The sequence below is a fragment of the Diuraphis noxia genome, unplaced genomic scaffold (assembly GCF_037042655.1).
Source record: "Diuraphis noxia isolate RWA-SAM2 unplaced genomic scaffold, SU_Dnox_SAM2 contig0004, whole genome shotgun sequence".
In the NCBI taxonomy this organism is placed as follows: domain Eukaryota; kingdom Metazoa; phylum Arthropoda; class Insecta; order Hemiptera; family Aphididae; genus Diuraphis; species Diuraphis noxia.
This window is the reverse complement of record NW_028301714.1, coordinates 24,078,071-24,094,683: the sequence shown is the minus strand read 5'-3', so window position 1 is coordinate 24,094,683 and position 16,613 is coordinate 24,078,071. Positions and strand designations below refer to the sequence as shown.

At 29.7% G+C, this 16,613-nt stretch overlaps 2 protein-coding genes across 7 annotated transcripts in view; one reads left to right on the top strand and one right to left on the bottom strand.

The window, feature by feature from the left end:
• The first annotated feature begins 745 nt into the window (after positions 1–745).
• Positions 746–6,449, top strand: LOC107162794 (uncharacterized). Of its 5 annotated transcripts, XM_015509832.2 has the most exons (9): positions 746–1,132; positions 1,210–1,298; positions 1,986–2,209; positions 2,289–2,722; positions 2,780–2,924; positions 3,014–3,221; positions 3,278–3,340; positions 3,402–3,486; positions 5,304–6,449. In XM_015509832.2, the coding sequence occupies exons 2-9, from the start codon at positions 1,233–1,235 to the stop codon at positions 5,972–5,974; spliced, it is 1,896 nt and encodes a 631-aa protein (XP_015365318.1). In that variant the 5' UTR covers positions 746–1,132; positions 1,210–1,232; the 3' UTR covers positions 5,975–6,449. The 5 variants fall into 5 exon arrangements, with proteins under 5 accessions (XP_015365318.1, XP_015365316.1, XP_015365317.1 ...); XM_015509830.2 differs by having other exon boundaries at positions 2,289–2,924; XM_015509831.2 differs by lacking the exon at positions 1,210–1,298 and having other exon boundaries at positions 747–1,015; positions 1,072–1,132; positions 2,289–2,924.
• Positions 6,444–16,613, bottom strand: part of dsx-c73A (doublesex cognate 73A) — a 43,118-nt gene continuing 32,948 nt past the window's right edge. For both annotated transcript variants that reach the window (XM_015509847.2, XM_015509848.2), the window contains exons 5-7: positions 8,411–8,561; positions 7,706–7,921; positions 6,444–6,958 (exon numbers count right to left, since the gene is read on the bottom strand). In XM_015509847.2, coding sequence (XP_015365333.1) covers positions 6,867–6,958; positions 7,706–7,921; positions 8,411–8,561 — 459 coding nt within the window. In that variant the 3' untranslated portion in view covers positions 6,444–6,866. The remainder of the gene's footprint in view (positions 6,959–7,705; positions 7,922–8,410; positions 8,562–16,613) is intronic.

Below are 16,613 nucleotides of genomic sequence, written 5' to 3'. Positions count from 1 at the left end.
GTGTGTATTTAATCAATAGTATAAATAATAAACAAGAAGGATGCACGTATATTTGCGCAAAATAATAACGAAAAGACACATTAAAAATAAATTTATTACTATAAACAATTTATAAAAAACAATATAACATCAGAGACATCATCTTATTGGGATCTTATATTATTCTAAATATTAAAGTCTTTATAAATGGTATGATAACTTTCATTATTTAAAAAAAAAAATATTAAAGAACTGAAGCTTTTTCAATACCTACCGATACCGAACTATACTTAATGTTTGAAAAAACATCGAGGAGATTAGTAAAATATTGTGACAAAAACAATAATTTATGTATTTATATAATTATGTATATAGTATATTATGCCCTATATAAGTTATATTTTTTGTAGGAGTATATTATCTCAGTTTTCATGTAGGCGCTTCAGTTCACGAACAAATCAGCGTCAGTGTACCTAACATTGTGACATAATACGACCTAAATGGGCAACTGCAAGTCGCGGTTTGGATTTAGCACTTGGTATATTTCTTTATATGGTTTAAACTACCTACTTAGTACTTACTCAGCAGATACTCTACACTTTTTTCATACCCGTAAAAACAATCGCTGAGAATCTGAGGTTTTCTTGAAAATTTTAAATTATACCGTAAAGCATATTAATATTATGTTGGTGACATTGATAAATGATAACTTATCACAGTAGATACCCCGGTCTTTGATAATAATAAATAATATACATTTTATATATTGTCTAATGTCTAACTAATTTTTTTTTAATAATAAATTAATAACATAACCAATTGGCAAATACGATTGTCTATTGTCTATTGTTGATTATTGACTTTGTATAATAATATGTAAATTCTAAGTTTATTTTCCTGTTTATACACTATACTTCTCACGAACAGTACTATTTTTTATTCAATTATTTATATGATTCTCAGTTAGTTCTTAATTTTTTTCATTTGCTACATATTAGTGTTTATATGTATTTGTTTAATCAATGGTCGTCAAAGAGTAAGAAATCTATAAGGAAATGTGTGTAATATAATTGTAAGTCTTTCTTAAACTAGGACCAGAATGTCGACTACCTAATTTGGCTGTGTAATTGTCATTAAAATGAACTCAAAACAGGTTAATTACATTTTTAAATATAACAATGTACTTAATACAAATAATTCATAAAAATAAAATATCTAACTATCTCTTAGGTATTATTGAATGTCAAACATTAATGAAACTGATAAGCCCAAGAGTTGGTAGAAATCTGAAAAATGTTGCTGTAATTAGTGGTTTGAAGGTATTTGTGTGAACTTACTGAGTCATATCTTTTTCTGACATTTCATTTAGTAGACAATAGTAGAATTTTTAAATTAAAACCAGTTAAAATATGTTTAAGAATTAATATAAGAATATATATATATTTATAATTGTTGATCATTATATTTAAATCAAGTACAATTCTTATAAAATTATTAAAATATTAGTTTCTTTTGGTTAGTATAATCCATCATAATATCTATTAATCATAAATATATTATGTATTTATAATATTAATACAAATAAATAATAATATTGATGGATAAAATACATTTTTAAACTATGAACTTTATACCTACTTACCTATTGTTAAATAATATTTATAACATATTATGTATAGCTTAGTGTTATTTTAAATTGGTAGTAAGGATTTTGGTGGCAGCTGTTTATGTTTCAGACCAAACATATACAATTTATATCATGATAAAAATTGTTAATGATATTTAAAAATAAATATTAGTAATTAGTAGTGCTATACTAATTTAAGTTTTAGTCTTATTTATTATTTTGTTCATGGGCCAAACAGTTCCAATATATATTGAAGAACAGTGTTCTTATATCAAAAGTCTAAAGTTGTTAGAAAAATTTGCATTTTCATACATCAACCACCTAACTCACTTATTTATCAAGTATTTCATATACCTAGCCTAAGAATATTATATTGCAGGCTATATTTGAAACAGTAATAGATGAATCAGACGCAATTTCATTATGTCCTCGTCTAAATTTATTTCTGAAACCTTTTGCACGGATTATGATCACTGTTCAATTGGATGGCAAAACCAAAACAACAATTTCCAATTGGCAAATCATGGAGCGTTTAAAGGAATGGATAGATCCAGACAAGTTTTCTCATCTTTGTATAGCAAAAACGTCTTTGGATTTAATAAGGTTAATAAGTATTTTTTAAAGAAGATATCTTCAATAACTTTGTTTATAAAAAAAATATCTATAATTGATTTAATTTTAGGTTCGATGCAGAATTAACAGACCGTTCACGATTGTCAACAGTATTATCCCGTTTGTGTAATAGACGAATAAAATTTCCTGGATTTTCTCATCTATTGACTGTGCGTGCTGTTGAATCTAAACCAGATTTTCCTACTCGTCATAATTGGGATTCATATTTTCGTGATAATAAAGATATGAATGAACTGAAGCCAGGTGAGCGTCCTGATACTTTACACATTGAAAATTTACCTTTGGAGTGGTTAACTGAACCTGGAGAAAAATATCCAAGTGAAAATATTCTAAAAAAAATATTCAATGGATTCGGTGAAGTAGCTCGTGTTGATTTACCTGCTGCAGACCCATCAAGAGTTATTCATGGAGTAGGAATCTGTGATGCATACATTCAATTCAGAGACTATTCAGGTTTTGCAAAAGCAATGGATGCATTAAGGGGTAATAAATTGGCTTTAATCACTGATACAAAAGCACTTATAGCTAATATTAAAGTAGACTTTGATAAAACAAAACACATGACATTAAATGAGATTACAAAAAGACATGAACGCCGTGATCGTTTCCTAATGAGGAAAAAAGTGATTGAAGAAAAAGAAAGACTAGAAAAAGTAAAAGAATTAAAAAAACGAGAAGAAGAAAAGTAAGATAGTAATTCTTAATTAAATGAATAAATTTGTAATACATAACAATTTATACATAAGCATATTTTTTTTTTTACTTACATTTTAGTAAAAAAAAACTTTTTGAATTGGAAAAAAAAAATGAAAGACGTAAATTGCGAGAAGAAAAACGTAAAGCAAGACGTATTAAGCGTTTAGCTGAACAAGAAGCTGATATAATGAACCAAAAAATTGCGACTGAAGAAAGGCTTCTGTTAAAAACACAAAGAAAACTAGAAGCTATTCATTTACTGGGAGAATTGTTTACACGAATCAAAGTAAGTTTATAAACTTTTTTAATGATATTTTTTTGTTAATTAATTTTGTATTTTAGTCCAAAATTAATTCTAAAAGTAAGGAGGAAGAAAAATCTGAAAAAAATAATGCCAATACAAATGTAAGTTATGAAATATAACATTATTGGTAAATTTTTAACATAAATTTTAATTAATTTTTAGAATGTTCAATGTAGGGATATTGAGTCTACTTTCAGACAAAGAATGATTGAAAAATGGAAACCATTTCAGCATAAAATATTAAAAAGTAAATTTCATAATTTAATAATAAGTTAAGAAACTAAGAAGTTAAGATTATGGTTTTACAGTTTTTATTAATTATATCAAGGTAAAGCTTTCTTGATAGTGCATTAATTTTCAGTGTTACTAATGTATAAAAGTAAATCGTTACTTTTATAATGTTACTTAGTTTATAATGCATTGCAAAATTTTGTCGTAATTTTAGTCTAGTTGCATGCTATGAGTAATGGAAATTATTTATTATTTATGGTACCTAAGTCATATCTAAGTAATATAATGCAATTGCAATACCATTATAAGTATTGAGAATTTAAATTAAACAAAGTTGAGTTGCAATTGTTCGAAAAAATTGAAGGCTCTAAATTTATTTTTTACTCCCCTCAAGATTAGGTTATGTTGAATTTGAGTTAAGCATCTTGAATAGTACTTACCTTGAAGCAATTTTTTGTTTTTACTTTCAACTAGGTTATCATGACCTGATGTATATACCTGACTGTAGTTTTTAATGTTTTTGACAACATGTTTACTTTCACTGTACTTAATTATTTGATTAAAATTATATTTGAGTAATGAGCAAAGTAACTTAATTACGTTTATTGTTACTTAATTAGTAATTTATCTTACACAGCAAATATAACACCACAAAATACAATAATATTCTAAAAAGTATGATGTTATAGCATCATCACTTTAAGTAACTTTTTAAATTTTATTTTAAACTGTCCTAAATAAATCTTTGGCATATGCTATAAATATTGTAAGTTAAAAACGCCTAGTTTTCAGAAAAAGAAAACTAAACATTGAAAAATCTTTGACAATAATATCTTGACTGATAATTAGTTTAATTCAATATTTTATGTAACTTCTTTTTTGTTAACCATTATATAGAAATTTAAAATCAATTTTCCATGGTTTTTAAGTGACTTAAGATAATTAGACTTTTACATGATTTACCCTATCTAGAGGCATTATACATTTAAAACGATAACTAAAAGACCATATTAAAATTATCGATTGATCAAATTCTTAACTCTTAACACACGTTTTTAGTATCTAATACAATGTGACTTAAAAAGTTTAAGCCAAAACAAATTTAATTGACAATGAGTTTTAGTTTTGATTTACGTGATCTGTACCAGAAAAATATACAAAAATAAAAATGTTTGATTCTAATCATTCCATTAGCCAAAAATATCAATTTTTGACTTAAGACATGACTTTTTACCAAAGAAATGTTGTTATATTTACTTATTTATATAATTTTTCAATAAACCAAGGATTTGTACTATGTTAATACAAGATTTACAAATACATTTTAGTTTGATTATGAGTCTGGATAGTCCTCTTCTTGAGCTTCAAGTAAAATATCTTGTGTTAGTTGTGGTTTTAGCCTTAACTTTTAGATTGGTAGGTTTTTACTAATTTTATAGTAGAGTGTTTCTTTGACTTTGTGGAGTTTTCGGAGAAGTGTATAAACTGTTGAGTTATTCACGTTGATAAAAGATGTGTTAAAAAGAACACTACAATTTATTGTTAAAATTGTATTGCTATATTAATATTATACCTTATTTATTCTACTCTTTGTATTTAAAAATGCCATACTGTTGAAACTTGTTGAAAACTTTTTAACAAATCTATAATTTATTATACTGATAATACTTGTATTTTATGCTAATTCTAACTAATTACTATCACATTGATTAGCTACAGAGTGCTCTTTTTGTTCATTGCAATGCAATAGTACATATATTATCCGGATATTATCTTTTATTTTATTATTATTAACTGCACTTTATTTTATTTGACTTAATCTTTTTTTTTAAGATTCTGCAAATAATAATGATTCTGAAAACCGCAGTTATAACAATGACCAAAACAATCGTGGCCGAGGCCGAGGAAATTGGAGAGGTCATCGTGGTGGCACACATCAATTCATAGGTCGAGGACCATACCTAATGCCACCCATGTTTGACCCAATGCAGTTGATTAATTACGGACACAAGTATCATAAGTATATTCAAAAACTTAATAAAAAAGCAGAGAATAACAGAAGTCGTAGCCGTAGTCGAAGCCGAAAACGAAAGCGATCATTTTCCAGTAGAAGTTCCAGGAGTTATAGTCGTAGTCGTAGCCAAAGTCAAAGTCGAAATAAACGTTACAGTAGATCAAGAAGTAGGAGTCGTACAAAAATAAACAATTCAAGAAGTAGAAGTCGTTCAAGTAGTAGAAGTCGTTCAAGAAGTAGAATTCGTTCACGAAGTAGAAGTCGTTCAAAAAGTAGAATTCGTTCAAAAAGTAGAATTCGCTCAAAAAGTAGAAGTCGTTCAAAAAGTAAGAATCCTAAAAAAACCCACAAAAGTCATTCAGAGAGTAAAAGTCGAAGTAGAAGTATTAATAAAAGTTCAGATAAAACAATAGAGAAGAATTCTAAACATAAGCACAAGAAAAAGAGTAAGAATAAGAAACCTAAAAAGCTTAAAAAATCTAAGAAATGATATTTTGGTTATTGTAATAATATAAAAATGGAAATGTGTCCTTAGAATTATTGATATTTAATAACCATTTGATCATATTTTGGTTTTAAAGTACACGCACAAATATATTTTTATTTTCTATAAAATGTATTCTCTGTGATTGTCTTGAAAATAGCACTGCAATTAGGTATCTATCTGCAAAGATTTAGATATTTCATGTCCTATTTTCTAGACTTGTGTTAAATTGTTTGCCTTTTTTTTTTTCCTTTTATATACTGGTAACGAGTGGGAACTGTTTAGCACAATACTGCCACCCGAACCCGTAACGTTTATTCAACATAACAAATAACAACATACATAAAATATAACAGTAAATTGTTTGCCCTATGAACTATAATGTGACATACAACAAACAACTTGGGGATATTCTTGTAAATTATTTTTCGTTTTTGTAATAATATTACTAATATATTAATAAAAAATTTAAAAAGTTAAATTTTGTATTGTATTTATTAAAAAAAATATATAAATAAATATGCTTAAATAAATAATATAATTTTTTCATAAATTTACATAAATAATAATCTAATGAATAAAAGTAAATAAATAAATAAATTAATTGTAGCCTGAGTGTGCTATGTACAATATTATAGAACATTTAAAACGCACAAAGCACCTTGTTATACAAAAGAAAAAAAATTACATTGATATTATTTTATTGTTGTGTGTTGTATATTAATTATATCTATTAAAAAAAAAGTAAGTAATTGATCAATCATTTTTAGGTAAAAGAAAAAAGTTGAGCGACTTCATTACATTTTATTATTTTAATATTGTATAATAATAAATATAATGCATTTGCTAATCGAATTTTAATTTTATTCAACCGTTTTCAGTATCGACTTCGAATGGTTTAAGACTGTTTACTTTTCAGCGATTCTTCTTCTTGCACGGATTTGATAAACTGCATGGCTCTGCGCCAAGGGAATGGTGGCGACGATTGTCCTGTAAAGCATAAACAACTTTTGAGCACACCATATTATGAGAGTTGTTGAGGATGGCCTAGTGCCTAATTTGACACCTTCAGGCTGCATCGTTAATCATTATAAATACTAATTTTAATTCTCCTGTTGTAAAAAACATAATATGACGTTTAGGTAAGTTTAAAAAAAATGTTGTACACTTAAAAAATGAAAATATAAATGTGTTGTAGCAAATGGGTCAGTAGAGCACGAAACCTGTTGACACGTTGCTCATCCTGACATAATTGAGGGGCCCTCGAATAAATAACGAGGAAATAACCCCATCAAACTTAGGATGACTCGAATTATTGATATTGTTGGACGGCGGAGAATGGAGTTGTTCGCTCTAGCGTACTCTACTCACATTAAGGCCATATAACAGGGGTGGCCACTAACCCTTATTTTGGGAGCCGCGAATTTATGAAGCTAATACGAAGTGAGCCACGTATAGCGATATGTTTATAAAATGAAGACAATTTTTAATTTTATAACAAATAAATGAATATTTTTTTTACACAGCACTGAACGTTATTGTTCAGGTCGCATTAAGGAATGAGATTTGAGAAGTGCTTTTTATATTATATTATATTAATTAGCTCGGTGTCGAGATCCACACGAGACTGACTGGCGAGCCACATGCGACTTGCCATATAATATAGTGAGATAGCGAAGTGATTCTTGGCGTATATAGGAAACACCATACCGAACTCGGGTCGAGTAGTTGACTTACTTTCCGGAGACCTCCTGTAGAAGGCGTCCAACGATCGGGGGGTCCTCAGGGGCCTTGCCCGTCGCTTGTTTATCGGCGCTGAACTGGAGTGGACCGGTGGCGCCAACGTGGTCTGGTGACCGCCTCCGCCACCATTCTTGGTCACGCACATCATGCCGTACACTCTGATGCCGGGGACGCTGGCGTACGTCGGCTGGTCGTGACTCATCGGGCCCTCTGTACGTAAAAATAGACTTGGCGTTAGTAAGTGTGTTTTACAATTCCCGAACAATGAATAATAAAGGTTGGCGCCTTTTATAGTATAGTAATAATAACAGTTGCGCCGAAGTACAAAATCAAATATTGGGCAAGGTTCTCAAACGACCCCCCCCCCCTTAAATTATTATTTTGTGCATTAAATGCCGTTTGTCGTCATATTTTTGTAGTTTCCAATAAAATAAAATTGTGTACATTTAATATAACGTAGGTATACATTTTGGACACTCAAATAAAAGGTCGTTTGGTCGAATATGGGACGTGAAAATGTTCAAATTGTAAGGATGGTATGCGATATAAAATGGATGATAACCGATGTTGTTGAGGAACTACATATATCGTTTTTTTTCGAATACCTACGCAATTCGTTTGTTTGATCCGACACGACTGTGCATGATCTAAAACCACAATGGTCAACATAGATATATTAATAATGTTATATTATCATACCTAACAGATTGGTGTGCGGACACCTGCAGATGACAAGATAATGTGACTTGCCGGTGCGGACGTTTTGCAGGGCCAACAGCGACCAGTCCCTCGGCGAACGGCACGTCCTCATTTCGGCCACTGGTTCGCACGTCTTGACCAGCGTGAGGATCTGTAAAGCCAACGCGTAAAATATCACACACAGTGTTTAGTGAACATATTATTTTATTTTATCGTCCTTAGTACAATGTTTCTTAATCGATATATTGACACTGATGATATATTATCCTATAATAGTGGCTTGGCGTTTGGCTTTGAATAGTAGCTGACGTGTTCTGAGTGCCAGCGCCGGTCGGCGTCACTAGTTCCCGGATGGGTGACCACCCAGGTTCTTAGTGACAAATCCTTGTCACTCATACGAGACGTGTTTCGAAGCAATCACACCCTCCCCACAATAAAAAAAACCTACTAATATCTATGTATTTGATGTATTAAAAATAAATATCTTATAATAATAACTGCATGTTAGGTGATTATTATAAAATGCACCCCGGCCAGTATTCCTGCAGAACCTGCAATATTAAGTGTCTAAATGGCGTTCCTTGAACAATTTTTACGGATGGAGTGTAGAATGAACTTAATATACTTGAATTGATTGTGCGCATGAGACGCTATAAAAGTCCTACATTTTTATTTCAGTTTTGGCGCAATGGATCAATGGATGTATGATATTAATGATGAATCTATAATACATGAATTGAATAATTTATATATGCACCTATATACAATATTGCAGTTTTAAACGCATCTACGTCCCGTTATATTTAAATGCATTTTGACGTGTGAACGTATTTTGGTGTTTCCCTGACGAGAATCTTGTGTGTACATTGTAGTAATTTTTTAACGAAAAAATCGTATTTTCATAAAAATCTATAATATTGAAAATCCGCTTTCGATAAATACGTTGGCATTCAACTATCGCTCGTCGTGTAGGTATCCATTATTGTACACGCGTGTTATTGAGCGTACTCTATTAAAGGCAGTGGCGTATGTAGATATTAATTTTGGGAAGGGGACACAAAAAAATTAATATTTCAAAACTCCCTCTTAAATTCTAATTAGTTACATCCGTACCAACTACACATTTCATGGAGGGGGGGCAAGGCGGGTCAACCTATCTAAATACGCTACTGCTTAATGTTATCATTATATTAAGTACGCCACATATTATACTAGTACTACCTATACATATGTATATTATAATATTATTATATGGTTATACTGTACTATTGGTACGTCTGTATACATAGGCGTGCGCAGACTTTATTTGCAGGGTATGCGGCTGATAAAATATGCCCCTCTCCCACAGATATAAATGATCCTAAAATTAATGAGCATGACATTTCATCTTACACTTTTGGTTACTAATTTGTTCATGTGCTCCCAAGCGTCTGCCCGAAGGGTATGCAAACGCATAGGGTATATGCCCATGTGAGTGACCACACTCGATCTCCATATATTATTATATTATGAGATCTTATGACTATAATATTTAAACTATAGTTTCTGCGAAACACTGCAATGTTACTTATTGTTGTTAAACGTGTTGTCTAAAATTAATAGTCAGTTACCTATAGACTATTGCCGATGATGACCGACTTGCTAGATAGGTACTCAAACACGGCCTATGACTTTAAATTGCTTAGATATACGAAAAGGTATATCGGATATACGACGTGACGGGTCGTGACGGCCTAAAGCACTCAATCCGTCATAACCATAAAGTCTGGTCGGGTATTTAGTTAACCGTTGATTACTGACAAAAGTTATAAGGTACGAAGATGCAATACACGCAATACGCAAATGTCGCAAATCTAATCATAACAACGACGACAATTCCCACGGAGAAACCAACTTAAACATAAGCAACTATTGTGTATAAATTCGATAGAGATAATTAGTGCGGTTGCGGTAGTTTTTATTTAATAATTAAATCAACTTATTTTATTATTATGTTGGCTGGAATTAAGTTAACAAATTAAAAACTGTGCTGGCTATTATACACATATTTGCATTACCTATTATAACGAAAGTATGTTTATTTTGTTAAGTGTTTTGTGACTCTCGGTTATTGTAATTTTGTACATAGTTATTAATTCTATTTATTTTATACTCGCATACTTTCAAACATGAATATAATATTTTTATTTAATACTTTTTGAGTCAATTTTTCGTTTAAATAGTTGTTTTAGGAAAATGTATTTTAATGTTCTCTTATTCAGTTATTGCAGGGAATTATTTTTCAGATACAAGAATATATCATAATAAGACACGATTATATAATTCAAATGTATTGCTTTTTCTAAATATACAAATCATCAAGCTATAGTTTTATTGAAAAAAAATTAAACTGGATTAAAAATGGTACGTGAATAAAATTGTAATTAAATAATTAACGTTATAAAGCTTTGCAGGATAAAAGAAAAGCAATTGCCATTTATAATAGTGGTAGTAGCCAGACTAGCCAGTATAGGTAAGCTATAAGTTTAATTTATTTTTAGAAATAATATGCGAGCTCAGCAATCTTGATGAAATCTATTATTCTTTTTTCTCGTCCGGAGCCGAATGCTTCTTTGAGTGAGGTATTGTTTATATTTTATTGTGTTCGGTCTTCTTACACATAAGAAGGAATGTGTGAGTCTAGTTTGTCCAACGCGTACTCTGGTAACCATGATTTCCTCGTGTCGTGTGAACTTTATTACTGAGTTTGATCATTTTTTGGTAGATGATAATTTTATTTGTTTAAGTTTATTGTTATTGTTGGTTTGTTTTTTTTTCCAGGAATAATATTATTAACTGTAATTTACAACAATTAGCTATAAGTAGTATAGCGTAATACTATAGATAAAGTATACAATAATAGTAGCTACCTATACTATTATTACATTTTTTATTTAGTGTATAATCTAAATTATGTATAGGTAGAAATATAATATTGCCGTGTTAAATTCAGTATATAACTAATTATTTATTTTGTGTATGTAGAATACATTTATTTTGTTATTATTTTCTTTGGTCTCGCGTTAAGCGTTTTAAGGACTACCGATAACGATATCCACGTTTTGAATTTAATACGGTACAGGGGACATTGGGAGAATTGTGGTTAGCAAAAAGATACATTATTAAATCATCTTTATATTTATATTAATCTGCATTATTATATTGGCTAAAATAATGATATGACATAATAAATTTCTTACGGTTTCTCAGTTTGTCTCATTTGAGTTGGCCGGCAGTTCACTCCCATTCTCCTCTTTGTGGAATAGGCCTACATGGGGACACCACAATAAAAAAAACGCGCCTCTTGCAATACCTCATGTGACATTAAATGCGACATATTATACATTGTCATCGTTTAATAAGCTAAGGTGGTGTGGAAACTTGCAATACATTACATTACAGTCCTGCAGTAAATATGCTAAAAATACCCAACTAAATATTTATGGTTTTTATTAGAGAACATAATCCTATAATTTATTTTATTGTACAGTCGTTGTAGTAATAATACATATCAACACGACTAACTAGTTTTCTTTAATATAATAAGTATAATGTATACACGATTATGTTTTCAGAATTGAGAACCCCTAATACCTCTATGCGTCAAATTATTCAATAATCATAGGCGTGCGCAGACTTTGTTTGCACTGTTTGCAGGGTACCTATAGGTATGCGGCTGATAAAATATACCCCTCTCCCACTGATATAAATGATCCTAAAATTAATGAGAATGATATTTCATCTTACACTTTTGGTTACTAATTTGTTGATGTGCTCCCAAGCGTCTGCCTGCAGGGTATGCAAACGCATACCCTGCATACCCCGTGCGCACGCCCGTGTCTGTATAGCTTTAATAATGATATATACGATTCGGTGAATCTATTGCAATAAAATGAATCAGTGCGTACGCAGGATTTCTCAATGGTGGTCGGGGAGGGGGGGGGGGCTTGAAAATAAATAATTACTCGGTTGTCACATGTTTAACAGGTTAACTAGGCCGTTGGAATAACGATGCTTGGATAGACGGATATAGTGTTGTTAACATAAATTCAATTGTTTTCACAGATTATAGATTTATATGGACTGTGGCACGGCTAAAGATAGTATCTTTAATTATGACTAATGACTATTGACTATGAAATGTATAAAAATATTATCTATGAACCTTAAGAGTTTAGCCAGTTTAGGACAATATGGTTTGCATTGTTTGCAATAAATAAGTAAACACACGATTTAAGAAACTATATTAAATCAAGGTACATAAATAAAAAAAAACAAAAAACAATAATACGAGCAATAGGGGGGGGGGGGGGTCAGCCCGCCCCCCTCCTTATGGACGTCACTGAAATAAATGATGGAACGCAGTCGTTAAGCCATTATAGGTACTTACCTATAATTCGAGTTATTATTTCTACGTTCTACGATACTATACCTACCTACCCCATGCGTATTGATCATGTATATATCGCGTAGTTAGTAAGTATAGTAATTATGCAGTTATATATTGGAATATTATACATCATTCTTACTTATAACGTTAACAACGAAAAAAATTCATATATATAGATTGTGAACCTTATCTAACTGTACGATAGGTTTCACTAAATTACAATATTTTTTTTAAATCTATCCAGAATAATGTCATAGGTAATGGAGGAGTGTGCTGTGTAAAACGTGTCTGAAACTGTATAAACTAACGGGTGAGACCAGTATAATACCTATTATATAGATACTGCAGTAGGCATATAAATGTACCTATACAGTATACAGTATAATAGATCTTATAAAAATTATATACCTACTCATCTAAATGTTAACTTAACCTATAATTACCTATCTGAATCTGAATTTGTTATATTATATATAGTTAATTTTGGCTTTGATTGGATGAAGGCTAATGACGAAAATACAAAAATGCTGTAACAGTTTTCGTATCTGACCTAAACATACCATTAAATATCAAAACTCAGTATGCCAATATTATATGTTAACCGACTAATTTTTGAAAATATGATGAATACCTATACTCACTTTCCGGAGGCGAAAAATCGACTATAATAGATTGCATAACATGAAATACCTATACCGTATGATTATGGTTAAGGGTTTTAACGTTCCTGAAATAATATTACAACACTTTGTATATAGTTTGTTGTGTAGGTAAATTTAATATTTAATGTCATCGATAAATGTTGGTACTTCTATTCGTATTCCTATAGTTTTGAGAATCTATTATTAATGTGCGAATAGGCAACCTAACCTTAATGTTAGAACCTTGTGCCATCCGAACAAAGAAAACTTTTTCCCTTTGAATAAAGTACCCACAAACTAACATATTATTTGGATGAAACATTTAATACAATATTTATTAATATTAAGCATATAGGTGACACTAGTAGGCTATGACCTGTCCTTATACTGACTGAATAAAATTAAAATTGAATTAAAAAACTTATTTGTAATTAATTTTTTTTTGATATTTGACCTGTAATAATAAAATTGTTTAGTTTCCCTCATGGAATCAAGAACCACATCACACAAACGATATGTTGCATGTGAAAAGTTACACATGTATTATTTTTTTTAGTACCTACATATAGGTAGGTACTTTTAGGTACTCAATATCAGATATTTAGTATTAGCTCCTGAATTTAGCGATACCAAGTTTCCGACAGAGGTATTATAGTTTTTATATGCAACTATAATATAGATTATAGCCAATATTCTAATGTATCTATAGATAGCCAGGGTTTGGTATCTATCGTGAAAGTCAGAAGATAGCAGTACAGCACTATTATAGGAGAATATTGGGGGCGAATGTAAGTTCCTACACGAGACCTAGCAGGTAAACAAGATACATATGTAAGTTCCTACACGATAAAATAAGGTACATATGTAAGTTCCTACACAGTCATAACCAGGTACATGTGTTAGTTCCTACACAGTAAAAAGCAGGTACATGTGTAAGTTCCTACACTAAGTATATTATAAGTTATCAATATGATATTAGTTATAATGATATATCATATTATAATACTGTCATACATTTTAACCCTTTATTCTATAAAATATATAATTCTTTATAATATTTAATAATTTACCTTATAAATATTATCAATTTAATAATTTTAAAAATAATAATTGTAATAATATAATAATAATTCGTAATTTATTGAAAAAAATAAAAATAAAAATTATCCATTCCATATAATATTAAATAATTTTAAAAATAATGATTTAACTGTTATTAGATTGATAACTTATAATATTCCTAGTGTAGGAACTTACATGTGTACCTTTTTTTACCGTGTAGGAACTTACACATGTACCTGTTTTTCGTCGTGTAGGAACTAACATAGATACCTGTCTTCCGCCATGTAGGAACATACGTACCTTTTTTTTTTTTCGTGTAGGAACTTATACATCCCATATGTAGGAATTAACGTATGTAATTGTCTACCTGTTACTCTCGTGTAGGAACTTACGATTCCCCGAATATTGCAGTGTAAAATGTAAACTAAGTAGAAAAGGAGAGAATATAGGTGTATACATATTATATTTTAAGCTTAATCGTTTGGCCCGTTTAGGGAGGGAGTGTATCGACCCTCCCAAGTCCCAGTGCCTATTTTTTTTTTTAAATTAGGGTATATAGAATTTAGCGGTAATTGAAACGTATAAGGAACTTTGGATTAAATCTTCAATGTTTTTAGTCGAACGAAAAATTTTTGTTTTATCATTTATAGGAAAACATTTTAAATAAAAACTAAAAAGGCACCAATAGAAATTTCTTAAATAAATATTTGATGACAAAAAAAAACATATCTTGTAAAATCAATATCAATTCATTTGTAATTCATCACTCCACTCCAAATTTAAAACAACTCAAATATATTCATAAGGCTTACTTATAATATTATAATTTTAATAGGTACCATGTGATGAATGATGATGATGGTACATTTTTTATTCTAATAATTATAGTCTTAGTTATAGTCGAAAGTAATGTGTGAAATTTAGTAAGGCCCAACAGGGTCTGAGACGTATATTTTACTATTTTTTTTTTATTCCTACTTCACTGAGAAACATGCCAAAAATCTAAAGTATATAGGTACCAAAAAAAATGCTATGTACGCCAATAATTATAAATGTCGTGTATTCTGTTGGTATATACTTGTATTTGACTTAAAGTCGTTAAAGATTTTGTTGTTAGATCGTTACTCAACTTCCAATGTTCTAACAAGTAACACTCCGGTAACAGCAACTATATCATTTTGCGAAAAAAAATATTATGATTTGTTTTTGAGATTATACTACAGTTTAAACAGAATATACTAATATAATATATTAAAATACTGCTATAATACGTTTTTGTTTTTAACGAATAATATTATAATCCGCATAGCTGATAATTTTGTGAAAAAAAGTAATAAAAACCCCAATGTAATTCGACATGTATGAATGAACTTAACTACCAGAAAATAAGCTATATAATATGAAAAAAAGTTTATTTTTTGATATTATTATAGAGATTATATTCAAATTATTACACTGATAAACGGCGGCATATATAATCATCAATATTACTAACGTGCATTGATTTTTTTTTTTTTTTGTTAAGTATTGGTACGATAAATGTGAAAAAAACAAAGTTTCATGTAGCCTGTGTATAGGTAGGTACTTATTATAATATTACAATGATGTATTTTTTTAGATGTCGAATTAGGATTTGTGAATAATATTATTGAGCCCATATATTATTATTTAAATTGCCACATTTATGGTAAACGATTATATTTTCATGTTTGATTTTTAAATTGAATTAGGCTAGGTTTTCTCAACACTGACCTAAACTATTTTCAGTTGAAGGTATATTTTATACCAAGTGTACAAACCCATTTGTTTAGTTTTAAGGAATTTGTCATCAATAAAATTTCAAAACTGATATAGTTTTAGATCCCTAATATGCTTAACCAAGGTCCAAGGGAGTGGAGTTAGACTACTTTTATCGATTATTATTATCGTTTTCCAAATATTTGAAAAAATAACCAAATGTATTAATCTTTAAAAATTAAAATCAAAATATTGAACTAAAAAATTATGATAATAAGTAGTGGGAAAATCTGTATACACTATTTCATAATGATGAATAATGATATTAGTGCTT

Bases quoted from the DNA above. Each gene is read 5' to 3' on its own strand.
- LOC107162794 (XM_015509830.2), top strand. From the start codon at position 1,233: ATGAAACTGATAAGCCCAAGAGTTGGTAGAAATCTGAAAAATGTTGCT. The intron at 1,299-1,985 runs GTATTTGTGTGA...ATTATATTGCAG, and splicing joins CTGTAATTAGTGGTTTGAAG to GCTATATTTGAAACAGTAAT. The intron at 2,925-3,013 runs GTAAGATAGTAA...CTTACATTTTAG, and splicing joins AAAAAACGAGAAGAAGAAAA to TAAAAAAAAACTTTTTGAAT.